Below are 23800 nucleotides of genomic sequence, written 5' to 3'. Positions count from 1 at the left end.
TCTTAATGGACAGACATGATCAAGTTGTCTTTTTTTCCCCCTGAAAATAGCATCTAAAAGTAATTTAAAAAGTATTTTCCTCCACCAATCTTGAAACTCACTGAGAATATTAAAAACAAATCATTTATTTTATCAGCTCACCCCATTCCCTAGCTTGATATTTTAAAAACTTTTCCATCATAACCTATCATTTCCTTTCCTGTCTTCAAGAAGGGAGGAAAACATTTTTATTTATCAGATAATTTGATTTTAAGGAAATGGCTTTACCCTCACCTTTTACTTGGGCATTCTCAGGAGCTCTGGCATTCCACAGTCTAATCAGATACAAGTTATATCTTGGTCTAGAAATAAAGTGTGAATTGTTAAGCCTCCGATATGTAACACTACAGGCCCATAAATGTCACTTGGTAGCCTGCAGATTCAAATCTAAAAGCAGTCCTTCGAATACCAGAGCAGAACGTACTTGTTTATATGTTTTTTCTTTATAGCCTCAAAACTGAAGATGATAGTTCAATGTAATGTGGGAACACAAGACAAAGTAATCTTCTGCACAGAAATACTTTATTTTGATTGTACCATAATGACATCGTGAAATTTCCATGGATTTGAAGATACAGCGTTTGTTATATACTCTAGATCAGATAGTATTGCTTCACTGAGTCAAGTTACAGTAACCCTTAGCATTTTCTGTAAACAAAAGGAATATTTTCAGTGAGGTTGCTTCCTAATGAGAACAGATGTCATCAAACTTAGACTGTTGGTACTTCCTGTAAAGAAGCAGCAGTGGTATAGCGGGTGCTCAGGGACCTTTATTGTCCTGACATTAATTGCTCCCTAGTGAGGTTCACCTTTGTAGAAGCTGATCACTTCTTTTTTTTAAATTTGTAATGCTTATTTATTTGAAGAGAGAAAGCCCATGCGTGCACACGTGCGCGCGCGCGCACACACACACACGAGTGGGTGAGGGGCAGAGAGAGGGAGAGAGAGAATCCCAAGCAGTCTCCATGCTGTCAGCACAGAGCCTCAATGGCACTTGATCTCAGGAACCATGAAATCATGACCTGAGCTGAAATCCAGAGTCACATGCTTAACCGACAGAGCCACCCAGGCGCCCCAGGAACTGATCCCTTTGTTCTCCCTTCCTTCTTCTCTCTTTTCTTTCTCTCTCTTTTTTTCTTTTTTGAAGGAAAGACAGGTGAGAGAAAATGATGGAGAGGAAACAAGGAGGAGATAAGAATACTGTTCCTGGAGGAACAGGATATTTGTTGTTTGGAGCCTGGGAGTCTGACAGGTCCTCCTGGCAAGAGGCAGCAAGATCCTTGCTTGGGGAATGGGATTTTGTTCCACGGTATCTGGTGCTGTGTCCCTGAGGACATAGGAACAGCCATTTTACCCAAGTCCCTGGCTGTGTTTGTGCCAGACGTTGAGCCCTGTCTAGGTCCAGTCATGACTTAAACGAACCATGGTTCGGGCACGGTTTGGACCTTGGAGAGCAGCAGAGGGTGTCTAAGCTTCTGTTTGCCTGCTTCAGATCCAAGAGGAAGAACCCAGGAATCTGGCCAATCACTCATCTTAAGACTCCAGAATCCCGTATGATTATTGTGATTATGTTGTTTCCTGCCATGTGTGCCAACTTAAAAAAAAAATTTCAAGGTATCCTTAGATTGGGTAAAAGGTCAGAATGCAGACTTTGCTGTAACTTCCCACTGTAAATTCTATAGTGGAGCGGGGAGGCATTAATGAGGTATTTTCTATGTATTGGGTTGTGTCCTCATAACCTGGGTTTAATTTTTGACTTTAGGTATTAAAACTGTTGAATTTTGCTCATGTTTTGTGAGAAACCAACTAAAGATCCATTTCTTTTTTTTTAATCAGTTACTTACAGTGCATCTTTAGATGCTATCATTTCCAGTACAACCAACAATACAAACACTGTGGTGCTGGCTTGGAGAGAGAAATCAAAAAAGCCTCTTAAAATGACATCCTTCAATGTTGCCGAGGGCATTCATGCTTTTGATTACCACTCTCGGCTCAATTTAATTGGTATGTAAAATAAATCATGGTAACTCTGAGGGCCTCATAAATAGTCTGGGATGTGTATTTGTATGCACGGGGCCTCTCCACCTTCTTGCTTTATTGCCAGAGAGACCAAGTTGAACAGCTCACATTTTATTGCCTGAGAATGTCTGATAATGATGCATTATGATGTGCGGCATGTATGAACTACATTGGGGTGGAAATATGAGGACGGGCCCCAATGCCTGAATTAGCGTTTTTATTAGAATTTGGGAGGGGATGTGAGATGATACAGAGAAAGAAGACGGTTTTGGTGCTGTGTCTGCTATTCTGCCATCTTTCTAACACCACCAAATGCTCAACCTCCTGCTGCTGCTGTTGCGGCTGCTGCTACTACTACCACCACCACCACCACTGCTGCTACTACGGCTACCACTACTACTATTACTACTACCACCACAACTACTACCACCACCACTACTACTACCACTACTACAATTATTACTACCACCACCACACTACTACTACTACTACAACCACCACCACTACAACTACTACGGCCACTACTACCACCACCACCACCACCACCACTACTACTACCACACTACTACCACTACTACTACTACTACAACCACCACCACTACAACTACTATGGCCACTACTACCACCACCACCACCACCACTACTACTACTACCACACTACTACCACTACTACTACAACCACCACCACTACAACTACTACGGCCACTACTACCACCACCACCACCACCACTACTACTACTACCACTACCACCACCACTACTACAACTACTACCACTACCACCACTGCTGCTACTACAGCTACCACTACTACTATTACTACTACCACCACCACACTACTACTACTACAAGCACCACCACTGCTACTACTAGTACTATCACCACTACTACAACCACTACTACTACTACCACTACTACTATTACTACTATCACCACTGCTACTACTACTACTACCACAACTACCACCATCACCACTACTACTACTACTACAACCACCACCACTACAACTACTACGGCCACTACTACTACTACCACCACCACCACCACTACTACTACCACTACTACTACTACTACTACAACCACCACCACTACAACTACTATGGCCACTACTACCACCACCACCACCACACTACTACTACTACCACTACTACAACCACCACCACCACCACTACTACCACTACTACTACTACAACTACTACCACTACCACCACCACCACTACTACTGCCACTACTGCAATTACTACTACTACCACTACTACGACTACAACTACTACTACTACTATGGCTGCTGCTGCTTCTATAGCCACAACACACCTACACCAGAACTATGAAATATAGAAGGTTTTCACTGTTCAGAATGCAACCCCCACTGCTTTTTGAACATTTTCAGATTACCCTAGTTTTAGTTTAAAATGAGAGTTCTTTTTTTGATGTGAAAGAGTATATTTTAGCTGAGGAAATAAGCTATAAAGTTTCGGGCACTAACTATTTAAAATATGTGATGTTTTGAAAGCTGATAATTTCATATGGTATATACATTAGTTCAAACACTATGAAAAAGTGAGGCACTAAAACTTAATAGGGTAGTTGTAGAGAATGGCCATACACGGCCTTTGGAATGGGTCATATTAATAACCCTCATTTAACAATTATCACTCACATGAAGAGTATTGGTATCAGCTAGGAGGCTGAGTCTCTAAAATCCCTAATAATCATGGCTGACAATCACAGTAAAAGATACCTTGAATAAAAAAAAAAAAAAAAAAAAAAAGATACCTTGAATAGAAACTCAGGAATATGCCAATATTCACCTTTCAAAGAGAATTGTAGATCTATCTGATAAGGTTGGGTTAGCGAATTGAGTTTGGAAGGATGCAAATATCAACTATTTCATTGATTCATCGATTGATTATTTCAACCCTACACACTGTCACTACTTTGTACCCGGCATAGTTCTGGAAAGAGAACAGTGAATAAGTTCAGCTCTACAGTCATCCCCAAAGAGATGAGAAAGAAGAGAAAAACAAAGAGTGCTCTACTGAGTTTCTACAGACCAGAAACACCACTGTTCCGCATGCTCTTGATGTCCTCCCTGAATAAAACAATTCATGTTCAAAAATATCTTGTTCTCTCAATAGAGAAGGTCAAAAATATAATTCTGCTGTTTGTGTGCTTGTAAATATTCAATTGTTTATATGGCAGTGGAAATAATTTGTTTCTATATCTTTTTCATTAATTTGGAAACTTTAAATATTGGTTTAGTTCTTTCTTACTCCTGGGATAACTAACTGTAACTTGGTGTATATTCCTAGGCTGTGCTAGCAGTAGAAGGAAAGCATGAGGACTGAGAAGCAGGAGTTTGTGGCCTCCTGGCTGGGCCATTGGCTGCCTCCTAAACGGGACTCTCTTGTCCTGTGGCCCCATGAATACTCGTTCCCCACGTCTCCTTCCATTTCCACCATTTCCGGTAATAGAACTCAGGCCCGTTAGTTTGCCATGATCTTCCTTTCTTCCAGGCAGGGTGCATTAGTGCTCAGAAAGCATTTAAGAACCTGCAGATGTGCGACATGCACTCATTTCAAAAAGAAAATGTTATGGGTTATTCATGTACTAAAAGCACTTTTTTTTTCTTTCTAATTCTGGTTAGCAACTGCTGGCATCAACAATAAAGTTTGCCTTTGGAACCCCTATGTTGTCTCTAAACCGGTTGGTGTCCTCTGGGGTCACTCAGCCAGTGTAATAGCTGTCCAATTCTTTGCTGCAAGAAAACAACTTTTCAGCTTCTCCAAAGATAAAGTAAGCGATATCGTACATTCTAAGTATTTACTTCTGCCTCCTGGGTTCCTCCCTAAATCTATCCTTGGTCCTGAATTCCTCTGGGGGATGGTGTAGATTTTTAAAATATACTGGCTAACTACTATGTCTTTGGAAATCTAAATTAGGAAAAGATATTTATGGTAACTTAAGCATAGTCCTGGGCAACTAGACAAAGTATTTCCTTAAAAAACTTTTCTAAATGATATACTCGTGGATTTAATCTTTATAGCTGCACTCTCAGAAGCTCACATCTGGAGAGTTTCCAAAGTTCTCACTAATGCAATAGAAAAAAAAAAATAGTGATGGGGAAATGTTGCTTGGTAATTGTAAGATGTGGAATAGGCACAGCTAATTAGTTATTTTTTTTATAATGAAGAAATTCGGTAAATTAGAAATTTAAGTTAACCTGAAGACTATCAAGTTCATTAAGTACATTTCGATTGTGTAAATCAGTCCATTTCCATTTGGTGATGTTGATGGGATATTTTTTAAATGTCAGACAAAAACATGGTACCAGAACCAGGCATCCAGGTTGAATCCTGACCACATTATTTACTACCCATACTCCCCTTAGGAAAATTTCTTAATCTCTAATAATCTTGTTATTTGTTTCTCTGTCGAACTTTCATTGTACATAATGCCTAATTTATAGATCCAGTTAACATGTGATAGATTTCAAGACACTTGGTTGTGAAGAGAAGAAGGGGCGCAGGGCTATAGGCTTATGGGAACAGGCCCCACCTGAGACTTTCAGTGAATCTGACTTTTTATTTTATTCTAAAGTGATACGTGTATATGTAAAATCTAAACAGAAACTCATCTTCAACTCCTTAGCCTCATCCCACTCACAAGTCCTGCCAAATTTGTATATTTTGCTATAATACCTATTGTGTCAATCTTCTCCCAATTCTGGTTGATTCTACCATCCAAATAGGTTTATCAGCCTCACCTCTCCCTCTCTGCTGCCACTGCTCTTAGTTCAAACTCTCATTTTCTTTTACCCAAAATATAACAAAGATTTCCTAACATTTCTCCCTACATCCCGATGATCTGACTCCAGTCTGCCCTTTATCCTGCTAATGAAGCGGTTTGTAAAAAAAAAAAAAAAAAAAAAAAAAAGCTTTTTTAGCACTTTATCCAGTCCTCCGTCTAAATATCAACTCCAGAATTCTTAACCTTTCATACAAAGCCCTCTCCCAGTCTGTCAGCCCCACTTTATTTCCTGCTTTTCTCTTTCATTCATTTAAGGCTTCAGCCATATCCCAGTTGGCTGTTCCCACCCTGCTGCCTCAGGGCTCTGCAGCGTGCTCTTTCTTCTGCCTTTAGTTCCCTCTCCTTGATGATCAATTGACAAACGTCTTTTCACCCTCAGACTTTCTGGAGTCTTTCCCACAGACTTCGTTGTTTGCTTCTCCACACTCCAGTTGCACCTGTGTGTCTCTTATTGGAACATGTATCCTGTTGTTTCAAAATTAACTGTTAGTTTGCTTCCTTAAGCAGGGGGCGGTGTCTTTTTGGCTTGTATCCTTGGTATCCCTAGTGTCTGGGACCTTGTAGTGTTTGTTCTGTGGTTATTTGTTGACACCTTGAAGGGAAGACATGTTACTATGAATCTAGAGTACCAAAAAACTCAGACTGAAAACGTTATTGATGTCCTCATCACATTTAATTGTTTTATTTTTTGAGATCTTTGAGCACTTGGATATAACTTCCACTACTGAATTGAACGTAATGTGCTTTGTGTACTCAAAGGTTATACATGTATCTTTTCCTAGATTTTGAGTCCTTAAGAACAAAGGTTATTTGTTGAGTTCGTTTTTTTCTGTTTCCCAGGGCATAGCACATATTAATGTACTTAAACACATGTTAAATGGGACATATAAAATAGTGTAACTATCAATTAGCCGATGGGATCGATGAGGTTAAGGACTATTATATCTTTTTTGAATTGTGCCAAACACATAGTAACTCATCCATACATCTTAAATGAATGAGTCTTTATCAAACATAAATACGAAACAAATAACAAGTATTTTATCATTACAGAATTCCATGAAAGTGTTGAGTGAAAGAAAAAAAAAGCCCATCTTAGAGTGGGTTAGTAAACACTTTATTTGTCTTACTGAAGATTCTACCCTGGGAGACAGGATTTCAGGTTGTTCTGAAGAACTGCTCCAAAGTTTGTCTGTCTGTTTATTTATTTATTTATTTATTTATTTATTATTATTTTAATTTTTTCTTAACGTTTATTTATTTTTTTTAATTTTTTTTAACGTTTATTTATTTTTGAGACACAGAGAGACATAGCATGAGTGGGGGAGGGTCAGAGAGAGAGGGAGACACAGAATCTGAAACAGGCTCCAGGCTCTGAGCAGTCAGCACAGAGCCCGATGCGGGGCTCGAACCCCCAGACCGCGAGGTCATAACCTGAGCCAAAGTCCGAGGCTTAACCGACTGAGCCACCCAGGCGCCCCCAAAGTTTGTCAATTTATAGGGGATTGTATATAAAACGAGGGGAAGGGTATACATGCTCACAAGCAGTTCTACAAGGTATAATTGCGTGTCGCAAGGCAGACTTTGGTTGTAAAAATTAAGGTTTACTGATTTCCACACAGATGTGTGAAAGACCCCTTAGGTCATCTTAATGCATTGTGTTTCTATCATATATGATTGTTCAAAAATACTGCCTGCATGCTTCTGCTTAACTGGTTTTCTGCTTCTTGTTTTTGGTTTCTCCTTGAGATCATTTGAGAGCCAGAGAAGGCTGACATCAGTTACCCACTGCGGTTTTAATGCACAAAGGGTTTTATAACTTTAAAAGCGAGTGAAAAAAAAAAAAGTCGTCAGAGTCACAATTGATTGTGTATAGGTATCATCAATGTTAAGACTACCTAGCCTCTCCCAAAGCTGTTTTATCATTCTATTTTTGCTTTGACTTCTAAACCATTACGTTGTAATAAAGCTTGTCATGCTGTCTTTTACATTAGTCTAAATCCATTTCACTTTGATAAAGGCATAGTAATCTTAGTCTTTACGTCTTTATAACAAACAACAGGGCTTTCTACTACCTGGTTAAGCCTTTGCTTCATTGCTATACAATTCTTTTGGATGTTTTATGGGACTAGGGTAAAGGAACAGGGCAAATGAAAGACAACATCTCTTTTTTTCAAAGAGCCTTTGAATGAATCATACTTTTGTCAATGAGTTAGAGACTTTCAGACCAAAGCAATTTAGATCTAAATAATTTCTTCCAAAAATGATCTGAGACTTCAGGCGGTGGGTTTTTTTTTTTTTTTTTTTTTTTTTTGAAGACTGCTGTAGTACCATTTTCCAGTGATGATTAAATAAATTTATCCCTATAGAATTTGGTAAATTTGGTACCATACTAAATAATAGTCCATTTGCATTTTGCTTTAGACTCCTAAACTTCACTAATGACAGCACCCTGCTGGGGGTCAGTAACTTGGGGATTTGGAGGAGGAATTACCATGGGGAGTAAAGGGATTTTCAAAGCCTAGCAGAGATCTCTCTGCTGGAGGCCAGCATTGCAACCCGTGAGCCTGATTAGCCTCTTCTATTGCTCCTAACTCTTCTAGGCTCTTCACCTGATTTGCCCATCAGAATCATATCACTTTGGAACGTAATCCTTCATTTAAGGTTGTGATTTTTCTTGTTTTTTCTTCAAATTTTTATTTAAATTCTAGTTACATATAGTGTAATATTGGCTTCAGGAGTAGAATTTAGTGATTCATCACTTAAAACAGCCAGTGCATAACAGAACAAGTGCCCTCCTTAATACCCATCACCCATTTAGCCCATCCTCCACCCACCTCCCCTCTATCAACCCTCAGTTTGTTCTCAATAGCTAAGACTCTCTTATGGCTTGCTTTCTTCTCTCCCCCCCCCCACTTCCCCTATGTTCATCTGTTTTGTTTTTCTAAATTCAACATATGAGCGAAATCATATGGTATTTGTCTTTCTCTGACTGACTTACTTTGCTTATCATAATACCCTCTAGCTCCATCCACATCACTGTAAATGGCAAGATTTCATTCTTTTTGATGGTTGAGTAATAGTCCATTGTATCTATATACCACATCTTCTTTATCCATTCATCAGTTGATGGGCACATTGGCTCTTTCCATAATTTGGCTATTCCTGATAATGCTGCTGTAAACATTAGGGTGCATGTGCCCCTTCAAATCAGTATTTTTGTATACTTTGGGTAAATACCTAGTATACTAATGCAATTGCTGGTTCATAGTATAGTTCTATTTTTAACTTCTTGAGGAAACTCATACTGTTTTTCACAGCGGCTGCACCAGTTTGCATTGCATTCCCAATAGTATAAGACGGTTCCCCTTTCTCCACATCCTCATCGACACTGGTTGTTTCTTGTGTTGTAACCTTTAGCCATTCTGACAGGTGTGAGGTGGTAGCTTATTGTAGTTTTGAATTGTCATTCCCTGATGGTGAGTGATGTTGAGTATCTTTTCATGTGTTTGTTAGCTATCTGGATGTCTTCTTTGGAAAAAATGTCTACTCATGTCTTCTGCCCATTTCTTCACTGGATTTTTTTGGAGGGGTGTTGAGTTTGATAAGTTCTTTACAGATCTTTGATTCCAACCCTTTATCAGAGATGTAATTTGCAAATATCTTCTCCCATTCCACAGGCTGCCTTTTAGTTTTGTTGATTGTTACCTTTACTATTTCCTTTGTTCCTTATCTGGATGAAGTCCCAATAGCTCAGTTGTGCTTTTGTTTCCCTTGCCTCCAGAGATGTGTCTGGTAAGAAGTTGCTCAGGCCAACGTCAAAGAGGTTGCTGCCTGTGTTCTCTAGGCTATTGATGGTTTCCTGTGTCACATATTGGTCTTTCATCCATTTTGAATTTATTTTTGTGTATGGTATAAGAAAATTTCATTCTTCTGCATGTTGCTGTCCAGTTTTTCCAACACCATTTGTTGAAGAGAGTGTCTTTGTTAATGGATATTCTTTTCTGCTTTGTCAAAGATTAGTTGACCATGTAGTTGGCCGGAAGTTGGGTCCACTTCTGGGTTTTCTGTTCCATTGATCTATGTGTCTGTTTTTGTGCCAGTACCATACCGTTTTCATGATTGCAACTTCATAACATAGCTTGACGTTTGGAATTGTGATGCCTCCAGCTTTCTTTTTCTTTTTCAAGACTGCTGTAATTATTCAGGGTCTTTTGTGATTCCATAAAAATTTTAGGAATGTTTGTTTAAGGTTCTGATTTTTTTCAGACCCTGATTTCTACATTGTAGACCCAAAGTTGATAAGAAAAATACAAAGTGAGACTTTGTGTTATGATTATATCTTAACCTGCTTGTCTTCCTTTTCCTTCTGCGTACTCTTCCTCCTCAACTTCCCTCTGTTCATCCAGAAACAAAGCCATTTTCATTTTGTTTAAACTACACAGGTAAAGGGGCGCCAGGGTGGCTCAGTCGGTTAAGCATCCGACTTCGGCTCAGGTCATGATCTCACGGTCCGTAAGTTCGAGCCCCACGTCGGGCTCTGTGCTGACAGCTCAGAGCCTGGAGCCTGCTTCAGATTCTGTGTCTCCCTCTCTCTCTGACCCTCCCCCGTTCATGCTCTGTCTCTCTCTGTCTCAAAAATAAATAAACATTAAAAAAAATTTAAAAAAAAACTACACAGGTAAATAGGTTAATGCCCTTCCATAAAAATTATAAATGAGGAAAAATGTAGTGCAAAAAATGGATATTCCTTTTGTTTATTTCCCCTTCAAATCCATTTCTCTCCCAAGAAACAGCCATTATTAACCCTTGATGTATATCTTCTCATAATTTTTGTTATACAGTTGGCCCTTAAATAGTGTGGGAGTTAGAGACACTTACCCCGCACATAGCCAAAACTTCATGTGTAACTTTTCACTCCTCAAATACTTAACTACCAGTAGCCTACTACTGTTGACTAGAAGTCTTACTGATAAGTAAGTTAATCATAAGTAGTTGATTAACACATATTTTGTATATTTTATGTATTATAGACTGTATTCTTAACACAAAGTAAGGTGGAGAAAAGGCAATGCTAAGGAAACATAAGGAAGAGTAAATACATTTGCAGTACTGTACTGAATTTATATAAAAAAAAATCACATATAAGTGGGCCTGCAGAGTTCAAGCCCATGTTGTTCAAGGGTTGACTGTATTACATATTATGTATATATAATAATATAATATATTTTATTTTTATATATATATAGTTTATATATATAAACTATATATATATATTATACTATAAAAAAAATATATATAAATATATATAAATATATATATATTTTATACTATATATATAGTATCCTGTGTATATCCTGTGTATAAATACAAGGTAGTATTTATTATTAATTTTTATGTAAATGGTATCATACAAGACATATTTTTTCTGCAGCTTGGTTTTCCTTAAATAATAGCTCCTGGAGATCTTTCTGTGTGACTACACAGAGACCTGAATTTTTACTTGCTGCATAGTAATCCATAGTAATAGATAGTCATAACTTTATTATCAAGCACCTGTTGATTGTAAAAGATACTTCTAAGTTTTTACTGTTATAAACAATCTTTTTAAAATTTTTTTCTGTTTATTTTTGAGAGAGAAAGAGAGGGAGAGAGAGAGCATGTGTGAGCATGAGTGAGGGAGGGGCAGAGAGAGAAGGGGACAGAGGATCCAAACTGGGCTCTGTGCTGACAGCCTGATGGGGGGCTCAAACTCAGAAACCGGGAGATCAGACCTGAGCCCTGAGATCATGACCTGAGCCAAAGTGATAAGCTTAACCAACTGAACCACCCAGGTGCCCCAACCTTTATAAACCGTCTTACACACACACACACACACACACACACACACACACACACACTTTAAAACACTCTATGTTAATTTCTTTGTGATAAGTTACTAATGTAAGTCCCTAGAATGAATGCTCTTGGGCCAACAGAGATGCATTCCTTAAATATTTTTTTTAAATATTGCTGATTTCGGGGCGCCTGGGTGGCTGTTGGTTAAGCATCCAACTTCGGCTCACATCATGATCTCACCAGTCAGAATTTGAGCCCTGCATTGGGCTCTGTGCTGATGGCTGAGAGCCTGGAGCCTGCTTCTGATTCTGTGTCTCCCTCTCTCTCTGCCCCTCCCCCACTTGTTCTATTTCTGTCTCTCTCTCTCTCTCTCTCTCAAAAATAAACATTAAATTTTTAAAAAAATAATCCTGATTTAGATCTAGAAACATTGTACTTGTCGATATACTCATCAGACATGTGTAAATATGCCTGTTTCTCCAATCGTGTCAATAATGGATGCTATTAATGTGTTCACTTTTTTGTGTGCGAATCTGATGGACAAAAACCTATGATGAGTTTCTTTTTCAGATTTATTTTTACTTGTTTATTTTTGGGGGGTGTATTACCTGATCATGCCCTTCATCTTATTAGCTCTTGTCTTTTTCTTATTGATTTGTAGTAGTTTGAAAAATATTTTGATTTTCCTTTATTATAGATAATGCAATATTTCACTTGCTTCAAGCATATAAGAAATGATTTTCTTTATGGCTCTAGATTTTGTATCTAGCTTAGGAATGTCTTCCACACTTTCTATTTATAAAATATGAAATATCTCCTTTATTTTCTACCAATAGTTTTTCTGTTGTTGAATATATTTTGCATTTACCTTTGCAGTTTATCTAAAGTTTTTTTTCCTACAAATGGATATCCGAATTACTTTTTGAATAATTTGTCTCTCACTGGTTTGAAATGCTATTGTTATCATCATTTGAATTACTGTATGTATATGAATTTGTTTCTGGATGCTTTATTCTTTCTATCAGTCTACTTGTCTTTTCCTACATAATGCACTATCTATCCAGCATAACTATTGATACCTGGTACGTCGTTTTCTACTTCTTCTTTCCCTTTTTCAGTTTTAACTGTCTTCTGCATTTTATCCCTCCAAGTACATTTTAGGATCAATATTCATGTTTCATGAAAAAAGATACACTAGTATTTGGGCTGAAATTTGATTGAATATGATGATATTTGACATCTTTAAAGTACTGAGAAACCATAGCCTCTGTTTCACCATTTATTCATTCTTTTAGCTGTCTTTCAGAAAAATTTCATGCCACGAATCTCTTTCCCATTCCTTGTTCAGGTTTTTTGTACGTATTTTAGCAAGTGTGACCGCCTTTAGGAGGTGTGGCCCCTGTCTATATAACCCATTCATTGAGTTTTTTATTTTAATGTAGTTTTTTTCTTCTAAAACATTTTTGTTAACTGTCTGGTAATTTGGGATAGTCTCTTGGTGCTTGCTCATTTTGGGGATTTTGACTTCCAGCTCTTCCATTTCAACGTAATTATTATCTGTCCTTATGTAATGATTCCAGTATCTGGACTTTGAAAGATCTAAATCTGATATTGGCTATTCTGGTGATTCTTTCTCTTAGTGACTTGTTTCCTTTTTATGTTTTGTTATCTTTTATTGTCACCTCATTTGTCACTGTTGCTAAACTCTAGGCATTCTGAGGAACTAAACTGGAGATGCTTTCCTCCAGAAATTTCTATTTGTTTCTGAAGGTGGAAACGAGCAAGGATGCTGCCTGCGGCTACCACGTGCTCCCTTTCTCTTGTCCAATTTAATGGAACAGTCTTGCCTCGGTGCCTGAACCTAGCGGATGGTCCAGGGCTTAAGCTCCTGGTTGTAGGAGCTTTTCCGTGTTAAGTTTGTTACTTTTTTCCTCTTTTTTCTTTTGGATCTGTGGAGATTGTTCCCACTCCTTGAAAACTCAGCAAGGCAGCAGAAATGATGTTCTGTTCAGAGCTGTGTTCCTTTGAAGCAGAAAGGCCCCCTACAAAAACCTAGACTGTAATGACACTTGAACCAGAGTTCTCTTGTTCCAGCTGGTTTTCATTTGTTTCCTTCAAAGCTGTGATTAGTATAGATCTCAAGAGAGAAGAAAGAAAGAGAGAGAGAGAGAGAGAGAGAGAGAGGAAGAAAGAAATTTGAAGTGTTTAAATTTACTTTGTAAAATAAGATAGGAATGGTGATCTTTGAAAAGCAAAATTAGAAAAAAAAATCTTTGAAGACTAAGAAAAATTCTGTTATGTGAGTAATGATAAGGGCAAAAAAATCAGTTTAACTGAGATTTTTTTCAACATCCCAAGTAAACTTTTGTTCTGAAAAAGGGAATCACCTGAAATAAAATGTTGGTATTAGTTAACTGTATTAAACTTGAGTTTATTAAATCTAAATTTATTAAGGCTGAACTAGGACATCAATGAGATTTTTGCAGAATAATTCACAGTGTTAGTTAGAAAGGTTTTGACTTTTTCTAGTTCAGCAATAGAATATACAAACCAACACCTAACAGAAATTTAAGTCTTAGAGCTGGAGATCTTCTCTCATTTTCATTGAAAAGAATGAAAACAAAACAAAACAAAAAAAACAAAAAAAAAAAACAGAGAAGATAATGGTTATGGTAACAATTTAAAGATGATTAGCTCAAGAGAAGATTTTAATTTCCAGCCAATATTTTGGGTTTGACTTCAGTTCGGTGGGGGGGGGGGGGGGACTGGTAAAAATATTTCTTAAAGGAAACTCTGTTCTATGACTTTATGATAAAACATTATCTGAGATATTCAGTAGAATACTTTTGCTTGCATATATCATGTCAAACAAAATAGCCTTTAAGGGTTCACTGGTGATGCTTTCGTGGATTATCCAGAGGCTTAAATTCTAAATAAATAAGCTTGTTAAAACATAAAGGACTATTCAGGAGACCCAATTCCATCAGGTCCTGTTATGCTATCGTCTGCAAGTAGGTTATCCATTTTTGTGGATTACCCTGGAGAGCTGAGCGGCTGTACTGCTGTCCTCAAAATCCCCTCGTGATACATACTCTCTTTCCCTTTTTCTTGTTTCATTTTACATCTATCCCCTACAGGACTGCAGGAGTTAGTAGCAAATGTTTGATGAAGCCAAACAGGTCTCACTTTGATAGTCACCTGAGTCTGTTTTCTACTTTTCTTTCCCTCACTTTTATATCATTATTGGGAAACTATAAACCTCTTTTGTCTCCTACTTTGAATTAAACTTGGAGGGGCGCCTGGGTGGCTCAGTCGGTTAAGCGTCCGACTTCAGCTCAGGTCATGATCTCACAGTTCCTGAGTTGAAGCTCTGTGTTGGGCTCTGTGCTGACAGCTCAGCCCGGAGCCTGCTTTTGATTCTGTTGTCTCCCTCTCTCTGCCCCTCCCACACTCACGCTTTTTCTCTCTCTGTCTCTCAAAAATGAATAAATGTTAAAAAAAAAATTAAAAGAAAAACTTGGAGATGTTGCCAGTATATAAATAATGCTGATTTGGTTTTAGAAAGTGCACTAAAAACAGATTCTTTATCTATCCGTACATCTATTCATGCATCCACCCATCCATGAAGTTACCCATTTACAAACCTAATAGAGGACGAAATAACAGTTTTATTTATTTATTTTCATATCTGTTTAGTACAGTTTTACTATGTTTATGTGAAATGATGCTGTCTCTTGTAGGAAGCAGGGAAAAAAATTCTTCAGCAAAATTAGACTGAAAACATGGTGAGGTCCTACATTTCTTTGGTCTAGTCTTCAGAGTGCACCTTCTTAAATCTGTTTGAATTGTTGTTGTTTTGGAATGCACAGATAATAGGTTGAGCAACCTTGGTACATTCTAGACAGAATTGAGAGAATTTCAGAGCTGGCAGGGGTCCCTTTAGGAGAAAGGTGAGGAAATGAAAAGGTAACATTGCATACCTGAACTGCCAACTCGGAGTAGTATTAAAATGAGGGTCTAGGTGTCTGGTCTCAGCCCAGTGACTTCTTGTTCTAATGTATACAAATAACAAAATATTTGCTTTGATAATCCTGCATTATTAAATGGCCAACAGTTGAAACAAGGGGAAGTTTAGGCAGAAAAATATGTCCGCATTGTTACATAAAAAGCTAAATGTTGTCATGCTATTAAATCATAAGCTCGGGTACTCATTCCTTTTAATATAAAAATGGAGATGAAATAGAAAGCTCCCAAACCTGCCATTTCAAGGACTAGACTTAGGAAGGCTGAGTGTGGACGGACATCACAAGTTCTCAGCTATCATGATGAAAGCCGGATGTGCAGTTTAAATGAAAATTTGTGGAAAATATAAAATAAAAAAGCATCAATTGTTCAATTGTAAGTTTTAAGCTTAGATGTTTGTCAGTCTATCTATTTTTCCTACTGAGAATGACGAAAACCTCTCTAGGAAATCTGGAATGAAAATTGGGATTAAATATATGTCTTTCTGCACTGTGGCCTAATTCTATCCCTGAAGTCAATTTCAACGTAACAGAGAAGAACCTGGGCTTCTCAAATACTAACTAGATATTTAAGTTACATTTTGTCAAAGAATGTGATTAATAAAACTGAATTAACGTGAGATATTTTTGTGATTAAAAGCATAAAGACTGATGAGGAAAGAAGGGGAATATAGTTATCTGGTTTAAAGCTGGTTTAATATCACTGACTAAGCTGAGAGAAAGATTTCTTGTTCAAGGATATTAGCACTGACCTGAAAACCATGTAGAGAAGCAGTCAAGGTAGAATGCAAAAGAAATGCTTGGGAAATTAAAAACGAACAAACAAAAACAAGAAAGCAAAACACAAATGCCTGAGCCCCATCCTCAGAGATTCTGATTTAATAGACCTGGCAGAAGGGCCCAAATAGGTCATTTCTAAGGTACCATTGGTGTTTCTAACGTCAAGATTAAGAACCATTTGTATAGAATGTGGTAGCGTAGAAAAACTGGAAAACGTGGTATGTGACATGATTTCTAAGAGAATACTAGAACACTGTTTTGTGCAATGATGGTAATACATCAATATTGTTGCTTTGATTCTCAACAGAGAGAAAAATCAGAGAATTAAAGATGGGAGGGGACTTAAAGGGATCAAGGATCACTAATTAAGAGAGTTAAGGGATCTTCAGAGGAAGAAGAGAAATCAGAACAATAAAATTAATTTTAAGAACAAGTAATGAATATACACATTTTGATAAAAACATATTTCTAGTTTTGATTGCTAATAGCAAGAACTAACCTATCATAGACAAGAGGTTATCGCTCATCTATTTTTAATTTTTCATTTAATTTATGTAACTAAGTGTCAATAAAATATTAAAGGCAATATAAATTACTTGAACAACACAGTGGAAAATGATTCTGTGAAAATTATAGTCCATTAATACTGTTGAGTTATTATTAATCTATATTCAACTATGCCCCAGATTATTATCCTGACATGAAGTTAGTTTCTATTTTTTAGAAGGGAGTCTATACTAAACAAGACAGGATTCTGAACAATGAGGGTATAACGATTATAAGCAGTACGAGTGTTTGAGAATGATGGAGATGCGTCTAATCTTGTGGCTTTAACATTCAAAATAAGTTTATCAATTCTATTTTATTTAGAGCACATTGAAAAATATTTGCAAGTCTTTGTTATTATAGTATTTATATTTTTGAGGATACATATATTCTGGAGTATTGCCAGCATAGTTTAAATAGAAATAATTTAGTAATGTTTAAGAACCAGGATGGTTCTTTAATGAAAAATTCTTGCCACAGAACCAACTTACTTCATAAATATATATTCTTGGGGTTAGAAGGATTGGTAATGCTGTTTATCTGGCAGGGGTTGACTAGGTCATTTTAAGTTTGTTATAATTGTTGGTAGATGGAGAGATTACCCTATACATGAAGCATAATTATTTCTATAAGATGTTTGAAAAAGTTTCATAAAATGTCATTGCGGATTTTATGAGATTTGCGATTGGGTGAATAACGATGCAGAAGTGAGGCAAGTTTTTATGGGGTTCTATATTCTTGGATTTTATCCTAGCTGATGAACTCCACCAATGAGCTGGATAAATAGTTATTAGCTGAGCCACAATGTTCAACAAATTTAAAAAAAATTTATTGAACATCTATTATGTCTCATGGGATATGTGGACAAATTAGGGAGGAATTGTCAATATAACTGAATTAGGATTCAAAACTATATTGTCATACTTGGAAACTTTGAACAAAAAGTAGGAAAATCCTAGTCTTAGCTTAAAGCATCAGATTTTTGAAGGCAGGATGGTAGACGTCTGGCTTGATTATTTGTTCGTGGGAGTAAGATTTAAGAGTTTTGCACAGAGCCTCAAGGTAAGCAAAATTCCTGATGGAGTGACTTAATCACGATGCAAAAATAAGTGACTTGAAAGCGGTCACAGCGCCTGTAACAGTGTAGAACACACCTGAAATACTGGATCCATTCTGAGGATTTATCTTGCATTTTGATGGGTAGAGAGACACTGTCTTAAATTGATAACGTGATAATTATTGTGTAAGTATATTATTTTAAAGTATCAGAACCAGTAGGGCCAGAAAAAAAAGTTTAGATTGGGAGGAATGAGAAGGGAGAAAGAGCATGTAAGCAATGCCTTTTCATTCAAAGGAGAGTCATTTGATCAATATGTGATATTTACACACACACACACACACACACACACACACATACATACACACACACACTGCTATTATTTGGTGTCATGGAGAAATCCATGACTCAGGAAGAGTTAAAGAAGGCTGTCTCCAAGTAATAAAAATTTAAAAGATAATTTTAAAAAGGCTGTCTCTGAGGAGTAGGGCTTGAGGTTTAGAGGGATGGGGGATGGGCTGCGAATAAAGCCCTCCAGTGCTATTGGATTTCACACCATCAACATATCCAACTATGGTTTCAAAAGTTGAAAAAATCTGAATGATGATCCTCCCCTGGAGAGAAAGTGCAAAGACTGAGAGAATCAAGAGGCTGCTATGGATCAGTGAGTTCTGATGTTAAGATGGTTGAAGGAACTGGGATCATTTACCATGGACAAGAAGTGTTAAGAAGAGGCTTATGATAAGAGACTCTTAAAAACTGAGAGCAAACTGAGGGTTGATGGGCGGTGGGAGGGAGGGAAGGGTAGGTGATGGGCATTGAAGAGGGCATCTTTTGGGATGAACACTGGGTGTTGTATGGAAACCATTTTGACAATAAATTTCATATATTAAAAAAAATAAAATAAAATAAAATAAAATAAAAAGAAGAGGCTTATGTAGATGTAGGAAAAGAGGGTAGAACCAGAAGGTAGAAGAGGATATCTCTGGGTGAATGTACATAGTAGATACCACAGGGACTTTTAACCAGCAGATTCTGAGTCTATACATATGTTTGGGAGATGCGCGTGTCTATACGCTCAAAGAAATTATATGAAAGATTATATATATATATATATATATATATATATATATATATATATATGGGCATATGCATTTAGGAGGAGGGGATAGACCATCATTTTGAACAGATTTTATTTTCCCGAAAGATTATATGATTTAAAATAGGTTAAGGGACACCTGGGTGGCTCAGTCTCTCAAGCCTCTGACTCTCAATCTCAGCTCAGGTCATGATCTACAGTTCGTGAGTTTGAGCCCCACATCAGGCTCTGTGCAGATGGCTCAGAGCCTGCTTGGGGTTCTGTCTTTCCTCTCTGCCCCTCACCTGTTTGTGCTCTCTCTCTCTCTCTAAAGATAAAATAATGTACTTTAAAAATAAATAAATAAAATAAAATAGATTAAGAACTGGGTGTCTGGGTGGCTCAGTCAGTTAAGCATCCAACTCTTGATTTCAGCTCAGGTCATCATCTCATGATTTGTGAGTTCAAGCCCTGCACTGGGCTCTGCACTGACAGTGTAGAGCCTGCTTGGGATTCTCGCTCTCTCCCTCTTTTTCTGTTTTTCCCCCACTTGTTCTCGCTCTCTCTCTCAAAATAAATAAACTTAAAAAAATAAAAATAAGTTAAGAACTACAGGGTTGCCTGTAAACACTCATTTAAACAGAGACCGTTTTTTATCAATAATTTAGAAATCTTACATCGGATAACACAGACTAGTTTATTTGAAAGAACCCTTTCTGCTCTTAGGTTCTAATATTTACACGATGAAAAAAAGAATAAAATACACTTAATAATAAAAGCATTTATTGAACGCTTTTTACATGCTGGTTATCATACTAAATGCTTGACACGGGCTTTGGTTCAATCTTCACAGCATTGGATGAGTTAGGTACTACATCAAAACCTCAGACAGACAAATAAACTTGTTAGAGGTCACCGTAGAATAAGAGGCAGAACCAAGATGAGAACTCAAAAAGTCTAACTCTAGAGCTGGCCTGCTCGCATCTTTTGGAGGGACTTTTCACCGTCTTCACTGTGACTCTCCCTCACTGGCCTGTGTTAATGCTGTTCCATGAGTGAGAACAGCAGCATGTATACCTGCAAAGCTGCTCTTCCTGTTTTCTCCCGTGTTTGTCTCATTCTGTCTGCATGTCATTTTTGTGCCTTGTTTGTCTGTGTTTGAATAAGAATCTGATGTCTGTGGTTTATGTGAACTTGAGTTCACTTAATACCGAGTCTTTTACTTCACACGCATACACAATATATATGTATGTATATACTATGTAGGTAATATGCTATACTCTATAGTTATAAAAGAGGTTAATATGTACATATAATGTGTAACAACTATATAAAAAGTGTATATAATATTGCATATAGGAGAGAGAGAGAGACTCTGTATTACTTTTCATTTGCTATTGTAACAACTAACCACAAACTCAGTGGCTTAAAACAACACAGATGCATTTGTGTTCTGTAGGTTAGAATCCCAGCATAGGTCTCACTGGGCTAAAATCAAGGTGTTGGCAGGACTCTTCCTTTTTGGAAGCTCTGGGGGGAATTAGTTTCCTTGCCTTTTCCGGCTTCTTTGGCTCATGGCCCCCTTCCTCTATCTTCAAAACCAGCAATACTGGATGGAGTCCTTCTCATACCCCATCACTCTGCTCTCCCTTATGATTACACTGGACTCACCCATAGCAACCAGAGTAATCTCTCCATCTCAAAGTCCTTAATTTATTACACCTGGAAAATCCCTTTTGTCATGCAAAGCAACATATTCACACACTCCAGGATTAGGAGATGGGCATTTGGGGGGACTATTATTTTTGCCTACTACAAGCACTTGCTAAATGCAACATCCTTCCGGGGATTGAGACAAAACACAATTCTTCCATGCAGAAGATTACAAGTGAGGAGACATTTGGGGCACTTGGGTGGCTCAGTCAGTTAAGTATCTAAGTGTTGATTTTGGCTCAGGTCATGACCACACGGTTGTGAGATTGAGCCCCACATTGGGCTTTGCTGTGGGCGTGGAGTCTGCTTAAGATTCTCTCTCTGTCTCTCTCTCTCTCTTCCTCCCCCCTCTCCCTCCACCCCTCCCCCCACTTGAGTGTGCTCTCTCTCTCTCACTCTCTCTCTCTCATGTCATATGTGCCATATGTTACAGTATAAATAACTGTAACACTGTAGAGGAAACAACTATCTGCCCTGGGTTGAGAGTGAACTAGAAAAGATTTGGGCTAAAAGGCTACAATTATTCTTGACATGTTCATATGACTTTGTCACTTTTTAACCAGGTTTTGAGACTCTGGGATATTCAGCACCAGCTGCCCATCCAGAGGATAGCTTGTTCTTTCTCCAAAAGTCAGGACTTCAGATGTCTCTTCCACTTTGATGAAGCCCACGGACGACTTTTCATCTCATTTAATAACCAGCTCGGATTGTTGGCAATGGAAAGCGAGGCCGGCAAGAGGGTGAAGAGTCACAAGAAAGCAGTCACTTGTGTTCTTTACAATTCAGTCTTGAAGCAGGTAATGATGCTTCTCTGTCACTCTTCTGACACGTCCCCATGTCCAGAGGCTCATTTCCTTAATTCAGTGTAAGGCAACTGAGGACAAATAGAAAAAAAAACAAAAAACAAAAAACAAAACGTGAGGAAGAAATGATTTAACAGCCATGTGCTTTTCTGCAATAATGTGTGTTCAGGTGGAATTGAAGGGTGATTTCGTGTCCAGCCCGTGACCACAGCAGCACAGATAGAGTTGTAAGGAATTAGGATAGTCCGACTAAAACAAACACAACGTGTAATATAATTGAGCTTCTGTTCGTCGCTCGCTAGTTTGGGTCTTGGTGCCAAATGCCAGTGAACCTGGCTGTAAAGTTCTCTTTTATGAGCACCATCCTCCTGGATCTCCGCGGAAAGTTCTGAAATATGCATGAAATGTAATTAGCAGAGATCCATTTTGCCAGGCATATTTTACACCAGCGGCTCACAGTGGCAGCCCGGAATGTATTCATAATAAAATGATTCAGTTAAATGTGGCGCCACTTGGTATGCAGCGCCAGCGGCGTCTGTCTCCCCGCTACTTTAATGACACTTTGCAGCCTTTGCTTACGGGATCGCCACCTGCATGTCAATGAGGACGCCCTTGCTCCTCTGGAGCAAGGATGCCGCGCAGACCCCAGGCCTTCGGAGAGGACCAGCGTGCGGCGTCGTGGAGGGAGAGGCACCGGGGAAGTTTAGCCTGCTGCAGTGATCAGGCCTGATGGTAACTGCACAGCAGGAGCGGAGCAGAGAGCTGGTATCCAGCTTGCGGCCAATTAAACAATAACTCCAACCCGTCCTCCCTTCCCCTCCGCAGAAGCTTCTGCGCTCGTGCAGAAATGAGTGGTTCGGTTTTTGTGCAAGGGGTGGAAAGCCCTTTGTTGGTAATGAGTAGTGTGCCGTGTCAGTACTTTAAACACTCTGTTTTCTGGTTATTGTAGGAGATAAAAATCCTTTACAAAACAATCCATTTCGAATTCCATCTGCGGGGAACATTCTCCCGTAAATGTTTTACTGAAGTTTATGAAGGCAGCCAGTTAATTCGGCTCCCTGGTGGCCACTGAGAGATGTTATTTATTTCCAGGAGAACATTTTGCTAATTGAGATCTGCAAAATTAAAAAGCTAGGTCTGTATGTGGATGTTAAGATCTTATGTTGTCTCGCCATTAGATGAGCAATCTCCCAGGCGGAATTCAGGAAACGGGACACGAAGATGAGGAATCTCCCATTTGGGATGTGAAGATAAAGCCAAGATAGCGGAAATACAGGCAAATTTCAGGGAACAATAGAACACGCACATATGGGGTACGAAGCGGGAAGAATCACTGTACGGTTGAGTTGGGTGTTCACACCTCTACTTATTTTTGCTGTTAGCAGTATAAATAATTAAAAGCATTAATATGTATATAGAGCCCATAGAACCGTCCCTAGCATACGTGTTTCGGAACTATAGCGGCTAGGCTACAGAGAAACACTTTAATGTGACATTACATTTATAATTATAAACATGTATTGCAGTTAAGAGCAAAGAAAACAAAGTCACCCACAGTCCCATCCCCCAGTGAGAATGTATCATTTCAGAGTAATTAGACCAAGCAAATAAAACAGTTTTGAACAAGTCCAGGTGTCAGGAATGAGGAGTCAGATTCCTACACTCCCGTCTCTTTCTTCCAGTAGCTCGGGGAGATTCAGGTCCAGACCATCTTGGTGTTCACTGCTAAGCAGGGGCTCAATTCAGGATTGAGGGATGGAAGAAGGGAAGGCAGACACATTACTAATTCACACCTTCAGGGTGGAATACAGTAAAACACAGTAAAGATGAGAGCAAAGTGCTGTGTCCACGGCGGGTGGTCAGTTCTGCCTGGGGCTGGGCTGGGTGACAGAATAGAGCCCTGAAGTCTTAGAGTGGGACTCTGTAAAAGGGGAAGGAAGCAGTTCCAGACAGAAGACACAGCATGAGCTTTCAGAGAGCCTCCCGTACTCACAGGACATTTTTTTTTTTTTTTTCAACAGGGAGAGGATTTATTCTGGTGTTTGGAGGTACTTAGCAAATGTTGTGGGAGTTGAGGCAGTAAAGGGAGTTTACAGCC

At 38.4% G+C, this 23800-nt stretch overlaps 1 protein-coding gene across 3 annotated transcripts in view; it reads left to right on the top strand.

Annotated features, from left to right (window-relative positions):
- The window catches only part of WDR49 (WD repeat domain 49), a 142410-nt gene that overhangs the window by 41931 nt on the left and 76679 nt on the right, over positions 1 to 23800 (top strand). For all 3 annotated transcript variants that reach the window (XM_030328718.1, XM_030328717.1, XM_030328716.1), the window contains 3 exons: positions 1876 to 2043; positions 4703 to 4851; positions 21463 to 21696. In XM_030328718.1, the coding sequence (XP_030184578.1) occupies positions 1876 to 2043; positions 4703 to 4851; positions 21463 to 21696 (551 nt within the window). The remainder of the gene's footprint in view (positions 1 to 1875; positions 2044 to 4702; positions 4852 to 21462; positions 21697 to 23800) is intronic.

The sequence above is a fragment of the Lynx canadensis genome, chromosome C2 (assembly GCF_007474595.2).
Source record: "Lynx canadensis isolate LIC74 chromosome C2, mLynCan4.pri.v2, whole genome shotgun sequence".
NCBI classification, from domain to species: Eukaryota; Metazoa; Chordata; class Mammalia; order Carnivora; family Felidae; genus Lynx; species Lynx canadensis.
The sequence above is the reverse complement of the archived record's forward strand: the minus strand, read 5'-3'. Positions and strand labels throughout refer to the sequence as shown.